Source organism: Neomonachus schauinslandi, chromosome 4 (genome assembly GCF_002201575.2).
Source record: "Neomonachus schauinslandi chromosome 4, ASM220157v2, whole genome shotgun sequence".
Taxonomy (NCBI): Eukaryota; Metazoa; Chordata; class Mammalia; order Carnivora; family Phocidae; genus Neomonachus; species Neomonachus schauinslandi.
The window spans coordinates 187163500-187180948 of record NC_058406.1 but is presented as its reverse complement, the minus strand read 5'-3'; the positions used below and the strand labels follow the sequence as shown (position 1 = coordinate 187180948).

General features: G+C 49.8%; 1 protein-coding gene across 1 annotated transcript; it reads right to left on the bottom strand.

Annotated features, from left to right (window-relative positions):
- Window positions 1-474: 474 nt before the first annotated feature.
- On the bottom strand, window positions 475-13607 carry ZNF623 (zinc finger protein 623). The gene is made up of 2 exons (XM_021688516.1): window positions 13555-13607; window positions 475-4278 (listed from the first exon to the last, which is right to left on the bottom strand). The coding sequence occupies exon 2, from the start codon at window positions 4212-4214 to the stop codon at window positions 2703-2705; it is 1512 nt and encodes a 503-aa protein (XP_021544191.1). The 5' UTR covers window positions 4215-4278; window positions 13555-13607; the 3' UTR covers window positions 475-2702.
- Window positions 13608-17449: the final 3842 nt, after the last annotated feature.

Here is a 17449-nt window from a genome sequence, read left to right as displayed (position 1 = left end):
CTGTTTCTCCCTCTCCCTCTGCTGGCCACTCCCCCCTGCTTGAGCTCTCTGTCAAATAAAATCTTAAAAAGAAAAAAAAAAAAAAGACAAACCACCCAATTTAAAAGTGGGCAGGAGATGTAAAGACACATCACAAAAGATGAGGCAAAATGGCAATATGCACATGAGAAGGTGCTCAACACCATCACTGAGCAGACAAATACAAATTAGAAACACACAGAGACACCATCACACCTAACTAGGGTGGATTACATTTCAGACAAGTTACAATATCAAGTGTTGGCAAGGGATGTGCAGCAACAGGAACAGACATACTGTGGGAGGAGTGTAAAATGGTACAACCACTACAGAGAATTTTTGGCAATTTCTTATACAGTTAAAAACACACTTATAACCCAGAAATTAAATTCCTATGCATTAACCCAAGTGAAATAAAGAGGCATGTCCAAATAATTACTTTTACACAAATGCTCATAGCAGTTTTATTCATAAAAGCCAAATCTGGAAACCCAAATTTCTATCAACAGGTGGATGATTAACAAAGGTTTGTCCATACAATGGAACACTACTCAGCAGAGAGATACCCAAACACATAACTACTTGGTTGAATCTTTAAAACATGCCAAAGCAAAAGAAGTCAAGACACACAGAATTACATACTGTATGGGTCCATTTATGTGATGCCCCACAAGCAAAACTAATCTACACTGACCCAAAGCAGGTACTTGGGACTAGGGTGGGATTAACTGGGAAAGGGCAAAAGGAACATGTTTGGGTGATAAGAATGTTATTTTTCTTTATTCTAATGGTGGTTACACAGGTATATGGTTTCTCAAAGCTCTGTACACTTTAAATAGGTGTTTTACTGTATGGAAACTGGACGTCACCGAAGTTGACTGAAATGGTCTGGTAATATCTCTTCTGCACCATTTGAAACATCTCTAGTAATGAGGAATTTTCCAGAAAATGTAGTACTGTATGCCCCTCTTTATCACTTACCCCCTGAAGGCTAGTGTTGCTGGAATTTAAGAACTCAGAATATGCCCTCACAGGCAAAAAAACTGGTTCATGTCATTTCAAAACTGGTTGTTTTGGTTCATGTTCAGAGAAAAGAAAATCAGAGGCAGCAGCTGAAAGTTGGGTAGACCATTATGTACTGTGTATTACAGCTCCCCAAAGAGGTGTCTGCTGTACCTTATCTGCAGATTCCTCTCCCAGGTCATCCTCTTCTCTAGCTGAATGGCTCTTTCTCAGTTCTGGGGTCACCTCTTCTGTGAAGCCGGCCCAGATCCTCCACACCAAATTAGTCCCCTCCTTACCTATGCTCCTACACAATGTGGAACTTCTTCAGCACTTAGCTCTGTGCAGTGATCTTTGTCTTCTCCATCAGACCCCAAAATTTCATCTGTTTCCTAAGTGTTCAGCCCTGGTCCTTCTAGATCAATACATTTTCAGATAAATGACAAAGTGAGCCAGAAAGCGGGGAAAGTGACCAGAAGAGGTCAATCATGGAACTGCTGAGACAGAAAACCTTGAGCAGTGCACTGGGACTGTGTGCCCCTTGAGTGGATTAGAAAGATATGCAGGCGACCAGGTGAAGGCAACACTCCCCAAAAGCAAGTAGACTGTCATGGGTGAGCTCTAAAGGCATAAATATGAGACGTGCTAGTCTTCCACTAGCTACTGCTTACAACTTCTGAGTTACATATAGGCAGAAGACATCAACAGGGCTGAGAGAAGATATTTCCAGTAGACCAGTAAATTATACTGTTAGAAAACAACAAAATCCAAAAATTTAAACTACAGCAGTACAAAGCAAGAGAAGAGCCAATTACACACAGATTTGGGTGTGCTTTTTATTGCCTTGCACTAGGTACCAGGGACACATAATCAACTATGACCATGTCCTGAAGGAATTAGTAGTGTAATAATGAAAGAGATGGTAAATAAAAACATAATTTTGATATACTGAAGTGAGTGCAGTAATGGAAGTGCTCATAGCAACGCAAGCACAGAGGGGTAACTGGTTGAGCCTGACATGATGCCTGAGATGGGTCTTGACTCCTGATGAGGAATTATCCAGGTGTGGAGTGGAGAGCATTCAAACAAGGACAAAGAGAAGGATGCAGGCGCAGCTTGGCTTAAGTGGGAATGTCAAGCAGTTAGTGTTGCTGCAGCGCCAACCATGTGGCAGGAGATTAAGCAGTGGGAGATGAAACGCCAGGAAGCAAAAGGCCTTAGAAAGCAGGACTGGGAGCTTGGAAATTATCCTAAGGACAATCGGGAACCAACGTGTGGTTTTAAATAACAAAGGTCTTTCTCCAACTTGCCTTTTTGATAGATCAAAACTTACCACATGATATTCTTTTTTTAAGTATTAAGATACATAGTTCTGCTTTAAAAAGGATTTTTAACTTGGATGAATTGTAATTGTGCAATAACATATAGAAAGCTTGAGACCTAGCCCATCCCCCAGCATTGTTCCAGCTCAAAGCCAGCTGTCCAGTCACGTGGCTCTCCTGATGTCACATGTTCGTAGTGGAGGACAGCACCCCAGTGCTGCTGCACAGTGGTGGGTGACAGCCCACTCTGAAAGCAGCCCTGCCTAGGACTTTGGAAAACGCTGACACCTCCAAAATCATGAGTTAGGACTCATTCCACTCCCTTCTAAATATCACTCACTGAGTTGGAGAGTCGTTATTTTATAAGTTATCTATATGTTCCCCCTGACCTGCAGACTTCTCACCCAAATGTATGGTGGTCTTACTCAAAGGAAGTCCTTCTTGGTGAACACCTTGATTATTTTTAAAGTTTGGGGTTGAGCTGAAGTCTTTCCCATACTGACTACATTCATAGAGTTTCTCTTCAGTATGAATTTTCTGGTGTTGAAGGAAGTTTGACCTCTGAATAAAGCCTTTCCCACAGTAACTACATACATAAGGCTTTTCTCCGGTATGAATAATCTGATGTAGAAGCAGCTTGGAACTCTGAATGAAAGCTTTCCCACAGTCCTTACATTCAAAAGGCCTATCCCCAGTGTGGATTTTCTGATGTTCAGTGAGATGGGCTTTCTGGAGAAAAGCTTTCCCACATTCCTTACATTCATACACTCTCTCTCCAGTGTGGATTTTCTGGTGTCGAATAAGGTACGAACTCAAAAAGAAAGCTTTCCCACATTCGTTACATTCATAGAGTTTCTCTCCAGTGTGAATTCTTTGATGCTGGGTAAAGTTTGATGTCTGGCTGAAGCGCTTCCCACACTCATTGCACACATAAGGCCTTTCCCCAGTATGGATCCTCTGATGTTGAATAAGCTTTGAACTCCGAATAAAGGCTTTCCCACATTCATTACATTCAAAGGGCCTCTCTCCAGTGTGAATTCTCTGATGTTCAATGAGGTCTGAGCGATGACGGAAGGCCTTCCCACACTCCTTACATTCATACTGTTTCACTTCTGTGTGGATCTGATAATGTCGAATAAGGCTTGAGCTCCTAATGAAGGATTTTCCACACTCATTACACTCATAAGGTCTTTCTCCTGTGTGAATTCTCTGATGGCGAATAAGCAAGGAGCTCTGGCTGAAGCCTTTCCCACACTCCTTGCATTCGAAAGGCCTCTCCCGGGTATGAATTCGCTGGTGCCGAACCAGGTCTGAGCTGTGATGGAAGGCTCTCCCACACTGCATGCATCGGAATGGCTTTCCTCCTGCATGTGCTCTCTGGTGCTCAGCAAGGTCTGCATAGTGAATGAAGTCCTTTCCACACATGTTGCACACATAGAGTCTTTCTCCAGTGTGAGCTCTCTGATGCTCAGCAAGGTGGGAGCTCTGGCTGAAGCTTTTCCCACACTGCTCACATCTGTAAGGTTTCTCCCCAGCATGAGAAATCTGATGTCTAACTAGGTCCGAGTTAAATGTAAAGCTTTTGCCACAAATCTCACACTGGTGGGCTTCCCCTTCCACAAGCTCTCTCTGGAGGAGAAGGAGGTTTGAGCTCAGAACTGGGCCTTCTCCTGATTTACTGCCCACCCGAGCTGCCTCTCCTGCTTGGATCTTCCAATGGGTAACCGTCACCCCCCTGAAACTGCCCTCCTGAGGGGGGCAGCTCCGCAGGCTCTGCCCTTCTGGGTTTCCCAACAGCCCCCCTAATCTGGGTTCAGGGAATGCCCCAGACTCAGAGGCAGGGGGCTCCATCACTGTGAGTGTTTCGGACATAGTCTTGGGCAGATTTCCATCCTCAGAAATTCAGGCTTCCGAGTCACCTTCTTGTCACAAGTTTCTAGGAAATAAAAGAGAATAAGATCATCTTTTCTCTTTGTCAACAGACAGGAATCTGCTGGAGCAGGTGGGGGACAAAACACATCCAAAGAGTGGGAAAAAGGACTATTTCCTCTGCCCACACTCTTTACCCCAGTGTGCATCTCAACCACCTACCTCAACCACTTTAGAAGGCTTCTCTGGGGCTCCACCTCCAACACCCAACTCCAGGGACAGAGTGGCTGGGTGGCAGATGGGGAAGGATGTGGCTTGGACTCTTAAAAAATTAAGACATATTTCCAAAGAAACACAAATGTTCTGATCTTGCCACCTCTTCATTGTCCTCCTTTCCCTTTGTACCCAGCTTAGATCCCATGTTCTATGGTACTATGTTTATTTGGGGTTATATATTATAATCATCCTAACTCCCCCTGCCCTTCCTCTATCATCCCTGCATGGGAAAACCCAACTTGGGTTAAATTCCACTTGCCTCCCATTCTGTGTCCATATCTATGCCAACTGAGCTCTCTCTACATTTACAAAGCCTTGATTAATGGGGCCCTGAGAGCCACTGGCAATGTCTACACTTTCCTCATTCTCCTACAAGATCACCCCTGCTTTGTCCTCTCTTCTCAAATGCCCACTCCCTCTTCCTTCTCAGCTGATGCCCTTATCTCAATGAGAGAACAGAAGAAATGAGATGAGGGGTGCCTGGGTGGCTCAGTCGTTAAGCGTCTGCCTTCGGCTCAGGTCATGATCCCAGGGTCCTGGGATCGAGTCCCGCATTGGACTCCTTGCTTGGCCAGGAGCCTGCTTCTCCCTCTCCCTCTGCCTGCTCTGCCTGCCGCTCCCCCTGCTTGTGCTCGCTCTCTGACAAATAAATAAATAAAATCTTAAAAAAAAAAAAAAGGAACTCACTGAACTGTCCACTTAAAAAGGGGGCTTTTTTGCCTGTACGTAAATCACACTTTGGCAAAGTTAACTGAATTGTCACAAGAGATTCACTGCATACCTCTATGGAATAAAGTTGAAAATTCAGAAGAAAGGGAGTATTTCCTGGTAAAAACCAGTTTTCTAAATTTAACCCAAGGAGTAAAATTTCCAAGTTTCTTCTACAAAGCGAGCGGAACATTGACTGCTGATGATGCTGATGATGACACAGGAAAGGAAATTCTAGCACTTCTGCACACTGGGGCAACAACATAATACTTGCAAACCCAATTCCACAGCGTGTTACACAGTAATGTGCGTGCGCGACGGCGCGCGCGGGGAAGGACTGGCCGCAACCCGGCGCCCCCGCAGAGGAAGAAGGATGAGCACCTGTATCACCGCCTCCTAGCGTCGGATTGGAGGCGCAACCAGAGAAAACGACGGGAGGCCTGAGAATCAAGGAAAATACAATCTGTATGTGCAGCCGATGTCATAGTATATTGGAATGTGAACAAATGTGTGACCATTTGGAAGAAGCCAAATCTGCATCTATGTACATGCATCCACACATCACACATAAGAACAAACTAAGTGGTAAACAACCAAAACTATACAAATTCCGAAAGAAACAATATGTGAATATCTTTGTAACCTGGGTGTGGAGAAAGGCTTCTGGAGTACAAATCAAGATCCAAATGCAAGAAATAAAAAGATAGATTAATTTGACTATATAAAAATACAAAGTGGGGGGCACCTGGGTGGCTCAGTCGTTAAGCGTCTGCCTTCGGCTCAGGTCATGATCCCAGGGTCCTGGGATCGAGTCCGGCATCGGGCTCCCTGCTCAGCGGGAAGCCTGCTTCTCCCTTCCCGCTCCCCCTGCTTGTGTTCCCTCTCTCGCTGTCGCTCTCTGTCAAATAAATAATCTTAAAAAAAAAAAATGAGATGAGAACATCAAATTTCTCCTGCCCAATCTGCCAACCTACCTGTCCATACCCTCCCTCCTTACAGGCGCTACACTGTCCTTGATCCAATCTAGGGTGAACACCTCCACCTGGGCACTAAAACCCACCCCTCTCATCCACTCAACGGCACCAAGCCTTCTCTGTACAAGTCTAGAGCTGGAATGTCCACAGCATTTATATCCACCAAAATAACTAACAGAGGGATGGGCAGACTGAAGAGTACTCTACCAGAGACTAATATGTAGCAATGAAGAATTGCTATACAAAAGCAAAGATGAGTCTCACAGATGAAATGTTCAGCAGAAGCTAGGCACAAAAGAGTCCATATTGCATGATTCTGTTCACATCGAGTTAAAAAACAGACAAAAGCAATCCATGGTGGGAGAACTGAGACACTGCTGACCTTTAGGAGAAGATAAGTACTGGCAGGGAGTGCTGGTGATCTACAAGGCACTCTGAATCCCACTGGTGTGTCACTGTGGAAAAGCTCGTTCAGTCAGGGGTTATTTAACCTTACAGTTGCCAGGGTGCTATGCCCAGCTCCCCTGCTCAGAGTGATGCCTACCCCCACCCTCCACCCCACTGGGAACCACCTGTAGGCAGGACTCTGCCTTCCCCAAGGTCTGCCCCTCCCCCTGAATGCCCACTCTTGGCTGTCCATCACTGCAGGACAATGCACCACAAATACAGCAGCAGAAAACAGTACGTCTGTCATCTCACACCTCTCAAGGTGTAAAGAACAACCCAGTGTGACTGGGATCCCTGTTCAGGGCCACACAGGAGTCAGCCAGGCTAAGGTCACATCTGAAGTGCTGGGAAACCTGTTCCAAACTCATTCAGGTGTCAGTAGAAACCAGTTCCCTACAACCAGAGGACTGTCCCTGACTCCTTGCCAGCTGTCAGCTGCTCTCGGCTCCTAGGGACACCTTTATCACCAAGAACAGCACATAGAACACCTCTCTGAATTCTCTTCTGCCACCAGCTACAGAAAACTGCTTTCCAAGGGCATGCATGACTAGGTTGGCCCACCTAAGGCCTTGCCACCTTACGTCAGTTGATTTGGGACCTTAATTACATCTGCAAAATCCCTCCATGGTAGCTGTGAGGAGGTGTGTGTACCTTAGGGGCCAGGAATCTTGGAGGGCCATCTCAGATGCTTACCATACCACAGCCAATGCCTGGTCAATCACAGGAGCCTAGAGTGCCCCGGGGGCAACTCAAAAGTGTTATCCCAACCCCAGAGCACCACTTCCAGGGAGCTCCATCCAAGATGACCCCAAACAGGGGCGCCTGGGTGGCTCAGTCAGTGAAGCATCTGCCTTTGGCTCAGGTCATGATCCCAGGGTCCTGCAATCAAGCCCCATGTCAGGCTCCCTGCTCAGCAGGGAGCCTCTTTCTCCCTCTCCCTCTGCCAAATAAATAAAATCTTAAAAAAAAAAAAGACCCTAAACAATCACTTCTTGCCCCAAATCTGCACCAGTAGGAAACAGACCCTGCTGTGTACCCCATGAAGGGATGCCTTCCAGATGCATTTCCAATGTGGACATCAAGGACAAGAACCTGCCCCTGAGGGCAAAGCTGGGGGTGAGGTGAAGCAGCAATGGGAGCAGAAGCAGAGGGAGTAACCAGGTAACATGTGCTCTGTGGCCCTGCCAGGGCATCCTTTCAACACGTGTTTCTCTTTTATGTGAGCTAGAACTTGCATAAAGCACACATATCTTGATGAACTCCTTGTGACACTTGTTTAACCACCGCCAAGCCCACACAGAACATTTCTGTCATCCAAAAGGCTCCCCCTCCATGGGCAATCACCTCTTTTATTATAGAAGAATTCTGCCCATTAAAAAAATTTCAATTGGGGCGCCTCACCAGCTCAGTCAGCAGAGCATGCAACTCTTGATCTTGGGGTTGTGAATTCAAGCCCCATGCTAGGGGTACAGCTTACTTTAAAAAAATAAATAAATAAATAAAGTTCATTTAAACAGAATTATACAACATGTTTCTGTGCCTGCATTTTATTCATCATGTACCCATTTTTAAAAAAAGCTTTTATTTGCGAGAAAGAGTGTGCGCGGGCGGACACAGGGGGAAAGGCTGAGGGGGAAGGGAGAGAGGGAATCCCAAGCAAACTCTGCGCTGAGCACAGAGCCCGACACAGGGCCTGATCTCACAACCCTGAGATCATGCCCTGAGCCAAAACCAGGAGTCAGACTCTTAATTATAACACATACCATAAAACTCACCATCTTAAAGTACACAGCTCAGTGTATTTTGAATATTCCTAAATGCAAAACCATCACAACCATCCACTTGCAGAACATTTTCATCACTCCCCCAAATATGTATCTGCTTAAACTCAGTATTCTGCCTGGAAAGTCATCAACATTGCAGGCACCAGCAGCTCACTCTTTTCACGGATGCACAGCACACCACCGCAAGAATAGGTCACAATCTACTTCTCACTGACACCTGAGTTATCTGTGGTTTGCGGTGATGATTAAAGCTGCTGTCAACACTCCTGTACTTGTCTTCTGGTAGATGAGGGTCCTCGTTTCTGCTGGGTGTATACCTGGGAGTGACTGCTGGGTCCCAGGTCCCAGGACTGCTCACTTGCGGGGCCACCTGGTCAAGACACTCCTGCAAATTCCATGGGGAGCCAGTGCAGCTGTGGACGATAATTCTTCCCCTTCTTGAGTGGGCGAGTCCATACAGTCATGCTGCTTTTGGCAGGTGATGGAGACAACCTTCGGGGTGGCCGGGGCTCGTATGCGTTTAGAGTGTGACTGTGTGAAGCTGCACTGGCATGTGGTGGGAAAAGGCACGCCCCACCCTCTGGGCCAGAGGAAGTACTTGGTATGGGACAAAGAGTGGCGAGTGGGGCAGACTGTGGCAGACCGAAGACTGCCCAGAATCTCTGCTCCCTCCGAGTGACAGAAATGCCACCTAAAATATGAGGAGGCACGTGGCCGCCCAGCAAAGGACTACACCTCGTAGAGTCCCCTGAAGTTAGGTGTGACGCTGTGACTGAGATCCAGCCCATGAGCTGGGACTGGAATGGATGTGTGCAGGGCCCCTACCTCCACGTCCCTTCTCCCTCCCCACGGTGACACATGGATGAGGCAAGCAGCCAGGCTGCCAGACGGCCTTGACGGCCAGAGCCACTAGGCAAGCAAAGCGGAACAAGAAGTTAAAAACACTATTTTGAATCTCTGTCACAGCAACTTGAATAATGCTTAAGTAATACTAAGAAACAAGCGGATTACTCAGACCAAGGCTCCCAGTGATGAAAAAGAAACTGACCCCACACACCAATAACTGGCAATAAGGACAAGGAGCTGAGCACAAGTCCGTGGCAGGCATTTCTGTCTGTAAGAGATCTCCCTGGTAATTCATCTGCCAACACAGCCCCCTGGAGCAGCGACCCACTCAGCGGAGCGGTGATACGGCGCAGACGAGGCCTGCCTCCTGGCACTCACTGAGGATGTTTTTCGGAGTTAAAGGCTCAATAACTTGGCTTAAAAAAACCTTTCTGCTGCTTATAAAAATTACTTCAGTTATTTTTTCAAGCTATAAGGTAAATTATGCCAATTGAGAAAGCGAAAACAACAGAAAAACTGAAAAAAGAAAAATTATAAAATGACCTTTAACCCCACCACTAAGATTACCAGTGAACATTTTCCTCTGGTATCTTTTCTGCACTAGTATTTTTATGAAATCAGGACTATACCACTCAGTTTTACATCCTGTTTTACTTTTGTATCTTCTTAATCCTTAGCCATCACAAACATAAGATACACGTCATAAAAATATTTCAAATAATAAAAAAGTGTAGACAATACAGACAAAATTTAGATGATGAGAATCCCCACCAATTCAACAGATTACCACTGTTAGCTGTTTTGGTAATACACATTCATTGACACTTTGCTTGAAGAAATACTTACAGAAACTCGATTTTCAAAAGTAAAAATGGGATCACACTACACTCATCCATCTGCAACCTCTCCCCCATTTATAATATATCCTGGCATCAAGTTCATCCACACAGATGTTAGCCTGGTTCTGTGACCGGCACAGGGGGTCACTGAACCCCTATCCGGATCAGACACCGGAAGGAACATTCGTCCCTGCGCCTCTGGTGTCACGGCAGGCATGTGCCCTGAGGTGCTCGGCCCACCTGCCTGACCCTTTCTCCTCCTCAGAGATGGAAGGAGTTAGCAGAATAAAAAGTCTGGGCAAGTAACAGGCAGGCAGCACACAACCTGCTGCACGGGGGTGCACACTCTGCTCGGCCCCTCCAAGCCGCAGGTTCAGCGGAGCGGCCCCCGAGGGGCCCCAGCAACCAGCGCTTCCGGTGCGCAGACACCAGAGTCTGTATGATGCTCTGACCCAGCCTTTGCCCAGAAGTGAGGTGGCAGTTTGGCCATTTGCCTCATCGGTTCAGAACTCAGGAGGAGAGGTGGGGTACAACTTATTAGGTCCCCTCGAACCCCACCAGGCACAGTGCTGAGCAACTGACTCACATTGTCTCACACACTGCTCTAAACCTTCTAAGGCAGGTGTTCCCTCCGTTATTTACTCTACAGATGAGAAAATGGAGACTAAGAGAGACAGACAATTGCCCTAAGGTCACTAAACTAGTAAGAAGCAGCACTAAGGTTCAAATCCAGGCCTACCTTCCTCCAGTGCCCATTTCCCCATCGTAGATTTTTTCCCTTCCCAAGTGTCACCTGTCACAGGATCATATGGGGTATTATAAAAGTAAGCTGATAGTTTAAGCCTCACTTTTCTTAATTAAAAAAGGAAGGGGGGGTAGGATGTTGGGTTTTGTTTTGGAAGTAGTATCTTATGATTTTTATGTTTGAAAGGACTGTTGTACTCCTTGCAAACAAGCTTACATGTGTCTACAAGAAAATAGCTTTAAAAAGTATGTGTCTTTTAATGGTCTTCATAGTTTTCCCCTAACTTTAGAGAGTTATACCTGGCTTTGAATAAACATTTATCTGAAGATCAGCCATCTGTCAGTTTCTGCTTAGCTCCTTGTTTTTTGTGAATTCAAACAAAATTGAATTGATATTCTTTCATTTAAAGAAACCTGAATGAGGGGTGCCTGGGTGGCTCAGTTGTTAAGCGTCTGCCTTCGGCTCGGGTCATGATCCCAGGGTCCTGGGATCGAGCCCCGCATCAGGCTCCCTGCTCCGCGGGAAGCCTGCTTCTCCCTCTCCCACTCCCCCTGCTTGTGTGTGTGTTCCCTCTCTCGCTGTCTCTCACTCTGTCAAATAAATAAATAAAAATCTTAAAGAAAAAGAAAGAAAGAAAGAAACCTGAATGAAATGAACAAAAGGAAGTAAAAATACACCAAGCCTGTGACCCCACAACATTCGGAGCTACCATGGCCTACCTTTCTGTTACAACACAGAGAATCTGCTGGATAAAATGTAACATGAAATTGTGCAAATACACAGCTGATGTTGAGAGAGATGGGGCAATCCTCGGTGCTGGAAATGAAGTGGGATCTTTTTTTTTTTTTTTTTAAAGATTTTATTTATTTATTTGAGAGAGAAAATGAGAGAGAGAGAGCACATGAGAGAGGAGAGGGTCAGAGGGAGAAGCAGGCTCCCCGCCGAGCCAGGAGCCCGATGTGGGACTCGATCCCGGGACTCCAGGATCATGACCTGAGCCGAAGGCAGTCGCCCAACCAACTGAGCCACCCAGGCGCCCCTGAAGTGGGATCTTAACCTGGAGTGGGACCCTGTGAACTTTGGGATGACAAGTGGGGGGTGTGCACGACATGTGCACTAGGAGCTTTTTCTCCCGAGCACTGGTAAAGGACTCACAGGCTGGCCTGAGTCCTTGTCTGTGGCTTACAGCCTTGAGGAAGCAGGAAGGTTGCTGAGCTTCACCCTTGAGAAGAACAAGAGCAAAGGGCACCTGAGTGAAACACAAACCAGAGCTGCACGAGAATCTGCACCTGCTCCTGCCAGAGCAGGGATGAAGGGCACTGAGAACCTGGTGTGTGCCAGTCACTGGGCAAGGTGTCTCGTTTTCTCATGTTCTCCTCACAACTATCCATGAGGTCCAGGGAGGTGACTTGCTTAAGGCCAAACCAACTACTAGCTGCTGTCTCCTCCCCATCCCACCCCACGGCACTTTGGTTCCTGCTCCCAAGGATACTGACGGCCTTCGCCTCTCCTGACAAGTCCAGTGTCCTTCCACCAGTCATCTTCCGAGACCCGAGGCTGCATGGACATGCCTGACAGCTCCTTGAACCACTTCAATGGCACCGCTGGGTTCGGGGTGGGAGGCTTCCCAGACCACCCCTCCCTCTGGCTCATGAGTGTTGTCTGGGCCTTCTCAGCTCTGCCCTCTCTCCACATCATCCCCAAGACCTTTCCAGGAGTCAGGAACCCATCACCATCACTCCAAGAGAGGCTGGAGCCGTGTGTGCAGGCTTGTGAAAGAGCAGCAGTCCCTCCCCCCAGTCCCTCTCTCTACCTGCCCTAAGAGAGACGCTGTGGATCCTGCTGGCATTAACATACTGTTAGAATGCTGGGTCTGTAACGCGGAGAAAGGCTCCATCTGTGCGGATAGGGAGCAAGGTACCACCTGAAGCCTGGGGTACATGGGCATCGCAGATCCTAGGTGGGCAAAAGGCAGTTATTTCTTTCACTCGTCGGGACTGGGCCCCAGGGGAAAGACGTGCTGCAGGGTGGTGATGAGCACAAGTCTACAGACAAACTGCCCGAGCTCCAAGCCTGCCTCCACTAACATTCCTGGGGAACCTCAAGCCGAAGATCCCGACGCCATGACGTAACCGGTGTGTGAGGGGGCACCAGGTCCCCGACGTCGGCGGACGCATCCACTGGGACTGATAAAGACTCCTAGGGGAACGGGAGCCTTTAGGAAAGCGCTACAACAGCGCAGCCAGCCCCTCTCGCGCCTGAGAATTCTTCAGGCCCGAAGTGTGGAGGGAAGTCTATTCCTCCCAATTCCCTCCGCACCGCACCCCCACCGGGGCACCGGGGGCTGCTCCGCCCCTCCTCCCGCGCCAGGGGCTTCAGACCCCGGCCCCTCCGCCGAGATCGTCTGCAGCGCTCCCTCGGGCTCCAGAGAGAGCAGGCAGGCCCGGAGCAAACAGCGGCACTGCCCGCGCCCGCACTCGTCACCTCCGCCCCGCAGCTCAGCCCGGAGGGGCTGCGAGCAGCACAGTGCGACGCCGGGCGCTGGAGCCAGGCGCTCCGCGGCGTGGGTGCGCGTCCCCGGGCGCCGAGCGTCCGCGCCCAGGGCGCTCCCCGGGGAGGGAAGGTGCGGGGCAGGCCGCGCCCGCACCCGCGCCCGCGACACCCGCCCGCCCGCGCGACCCTGCCGCCCCCGCCCCGGCCCGCGGCCGGGAACGAGCCACTCACCGGTACGCCCGCGGCGAAACGCCTGCCCGCCGACAAAGCCCGCACCGCCACCCACACGCCGCGGCCGGAAGTCGGCCGAGGCCCAGCCCCGAGAGCTTCCGGGGCCGCTCTAGGCGCCCCGGGGCCGGCGGCCTCTCGGTGGTTCGGGCTTCCGCCGGCCGGGGTCCGGCCTCCGCGCTGCGGCAGCCGGAGTGCGGCCGGTCCCCGAGCGGACGTGCGCGCGCGCGGCTTGGTCTCCCGGAGCTGCAGGTGCCGGCGCTGCCGCCGGGCGGAGCTCGACGGCGGGGGTGGGGCGCCGCGGGTAGGCCCCGGTCGGCGGAGGCTCTCTGAGCGGCTGGCGGCCCTGCGAGCTGCCCGGGGCCGCCCCTCCGCCGGGGAGCCGGCTCGGGGCGGGGGCCGGCTCGGGGCCTCCTCTCCCCGCCGCTGGCGGCGTCGGCTGGGGCGTTCCGTCCACAGCCCCGCGGGAAGGCCCTCGCACGCCGCGCTTTGGCAGGCGGGGGCTGAAGCAGAAGTCGGGGCTCGTAGGCGAGCTCACACAGCTAGTGAGCGGCCAGCCGACCGCCTCTGGGGCCCCGCCCTTACCCTGGCCGTGCGGCTGGTCCTGGGGGAGCAGAAGAAGCCTCCGGAGACAGGCCCCCCGCGCCGCGCGCCGAAGCAGGTGTCAGATTAGGCCCCGCGCGGCGGGGGCGGCTCGGTTGGGAACTCCCGCGCTCCTGGTCCGCACCTGCAGGCGATGCACGGGACCCTTTGGACGACTCCGGGGCCCTGGTAGCCAAGGCAGAGCAATGGCAGGAGCGAGCAGAAGCGAGAGAGAACCCCCCCCCACCGATCCACGGGGCCGCTGAGGAGGGGGCCGGCTCGGCGGCCCGCGCCACCCTCCCTGGCTTCTGTGCGTGTGCGACAACGCTTGGCGTCGTTCCGTGCGTGCGTTTTAAGCCCTCAAGTGGCAGGTGTACCTATCACCTCATTGTGCGGTTGGCTGTTTGTACTGAGCGTTGTTTCAAATCAGCCCGTGTTAACGCACACAGTTGGTCTGGTCCACCCACTCAAACTGCGCTCTGTACCCCTCCTGATTAATGAACGTTTCGTTTGTTCCCCGCTTTTCTCTACTGCAAATAATGTAAGAGAGCAGATCCTTGTACAGTATTCCCATGTCCGAGCAAGGATTTCTCTAGGCGACAGGCCCAGAGACGGGATTAACTGTAAAGATTGTAGCTTAACATGTTGCCGGGTTTGCTTTTCAGTGACTGTCATAATTTATACTCTGGCTACGGGGGTGGCAGAACTCGTTTCCCTGCATCTTCACCAGCACTTAGTGTCTGACTTTCTGAAATTTGCCAATCTAAGGGGTGAAGGGCAGTATCCTGTTCTTGTTATCAAATTCAGTGAGACGTCATTTACAAGCATGCAGGTTTTTGGGGTTTTTTTTTAAGATTTAGTTATTTGACAGAGAGATAGCAAGAGCAGGAATACAAGGGGGGGGGGTGTAGGAGAGGGAGAAGCAGGCTTCCCGCTGAGCAGGGAGCCCGATGCGGGGCTCGATCCCAGGACCCCGGGATCATGACCTGAGCCGAAGGCAGACGCTTAAGGACTGAGCCACCCACGCGCCCCATATGCAGTTGTTTTTAATAAATACATGTGATAAGTAGTTTTGCCAAATGTATCCTCCTATGTGAGCTCCGCAATAAAACATCACCATCCTCCCCAAGTGGTCCCCTGGGCTCCTCCCCGACCCCTCCAGCTGCTTCAGTGAACAAACCTGATTTATAATCAGGCCAAACCTCCATATTTATTAGTCACTTGAACTGATGGACTCTGACTGAAATGACCTTGCCCCATTTTTCCACTGGGCTGACTTTTTCTTTGTGATTTGGTGGAGTTTAGTTTTTAGTCTGGATACAAATTATTGACATATTACGTATGTTGCAAATGTCTTGCCTTTATCTGCTCACAGAGTTACATGTGCCCTTCACTGACGCTGGTGTGTTCAGGCTTGTCTGTCTTTTCCTTTGTGATGTGTGCTCTGTTCCTCCCTCTGTCACAGGACCCTCATGGTGCTGTCTTTTCTCAGAGAGCCTTAACATTTTTACTCTCAATGCTTGGCCTTCCAACCATCTGGAATTTATTTCTGAATATGATGAGATGTTGGAATCTTATCCTTTTCCATATGATGAGCCAATCAATATCCCCGTAAAATGAGTTAAACAACCCGCCCTTTCACATACTGCCTTGTCATAGAAAAGTGTCTTGAGAAGAATGGTACTGAAAAGAAATGAGTGTTGCAACCATAGTGAGTGGAGGCGTGTGTGGGTAAACTAGGAAGTGATGGGTCGTGATACATAGGGAGTTATAACAATGTGATTACACGTATGTGTGGTCCACAGGGGAGGACTGCAAAGAAACACCCACCCATCCCTACTTAAGACTTAGAGGGGTTCCTGGCTGGCTCAGCCGGCAGAGCTTGTTCCTCAATCTTGGTTGTGAGTTCTAGCTCCATGTTGGGGGTAGAGAGTACTTAAAAAAAAAAATCTTGGACACCTGTGTGGCTGTCAGTTAAGCGACTGCCTTCAGCTCAGGTCATGATCCCAGGGTCTTGGGATGGAGTCCCACATCGGACTCCCTGTTCAGTGGGGAACCTGCCACTCCCCCTGCTTGTGCTCTCTCTTTCTCTGACAAATAAATAAATAAAATCTTAAAAAAAAAAAAAGTCTTAGAAATAGGACGGGTTGAGAGTAAGGGGTCAGAACAGAGCTGGACCTCTCCCAACCTTTGGCACAGGCCTGGGGCTGCACCCATGGAGCTGGCGGGTCAGTGGGAGGCAGGCTGGCTGGCTAGGGGCAGAGCCCATCCTGGATCGGATCTGCAGGCGCCGTGGGGGCTGTCCTGGCTAAGCCTCCAGAGGTGGCACCGGAGAAACTGCACGTGTTCATCTCAAGCCTACAAAAACGCTTGCTGGGGTTGCGTAGTTTCTCTTACAGGGCCTGTCTCCTGGGAAGGACTCTGCTGACGGTGCCCAGGTGTTTGTCACTGTGGGAGGGCCACCTGCCTTTGCCCATCAGGCTCCTGTGGGAGTTAATACCTGTTAAGCCCTGGGAAGAGACTAGTTCTCTGGCGCTTGAGTCTGGTTGCAGAGAGCTGTTGCCATGAGAACTTGGTGCCATTTGACAGATGCCACCCAAGGGGACCAGCTGTGCTGCTTCTGATTAACTGCTGGCTGTCTGTGCCCCCCTGTATTGCACAGGGGACCCCAAGCCCACATCTGGGTTGTGATGACTATTAGAATAGCCTAGTCAGAGCAAGGTTTTTGAAGCAAAACAAAATCTAACTGGATTTGGGGAAGGACAATATTCACAAGGTGTGAGATACCGGGAGCATGGGAGGACTCACCAGGAGCTGTTATAATCAGCAATGTGAAAAGGGGCCCTGGGCCCTGAGGACACGTTCCTAACCCCTTCACCCTTAGCACAGCAGGGAAAGCTTCCTGGAGGAGGAGGCCTCTTACAGATGCCTCAGGGGAGAGAGGACAGCCTTTCTTAAAACGGGCAAGATCTGGGGCGCCTGGGTGGCTCAGTCGGTGAAGTGTCTGCCTTCAGTTCCAGTCATGACACCAGGGTCCTGGGATTGAGCCCCATGTTGGGCTTCCTGCTCAGTGGGATGGGGGGATGGGGACTAAGAAGTGCACTTATCCTGATGAAAAAAAAAAAAAAGTTGTCAAATCTCCCAAAATTAATCTAAAAGTTTAATGCAATTTCTATCAAAATCCCAGAAAGAATTTTAGTAAACACAGATAAACTTGTTCTTAAATTTATACGGACAGGACAGGCCCTAGTATAGCTAAAAATAATCAATCAATCAATCAATCTTGGAAAAGGAGAATAAAGTGAGAGGCTCATTC

Excerpts from the sequence above, each read along its gene's own strand:
- ZNF623 (XM_021688516.1), bottom strand. The coding sequence starts at position 4,214 with ATGTCCGAAACACTCACAGTGATGGAGCCCCCTGCCTCTGAGTCTGGG.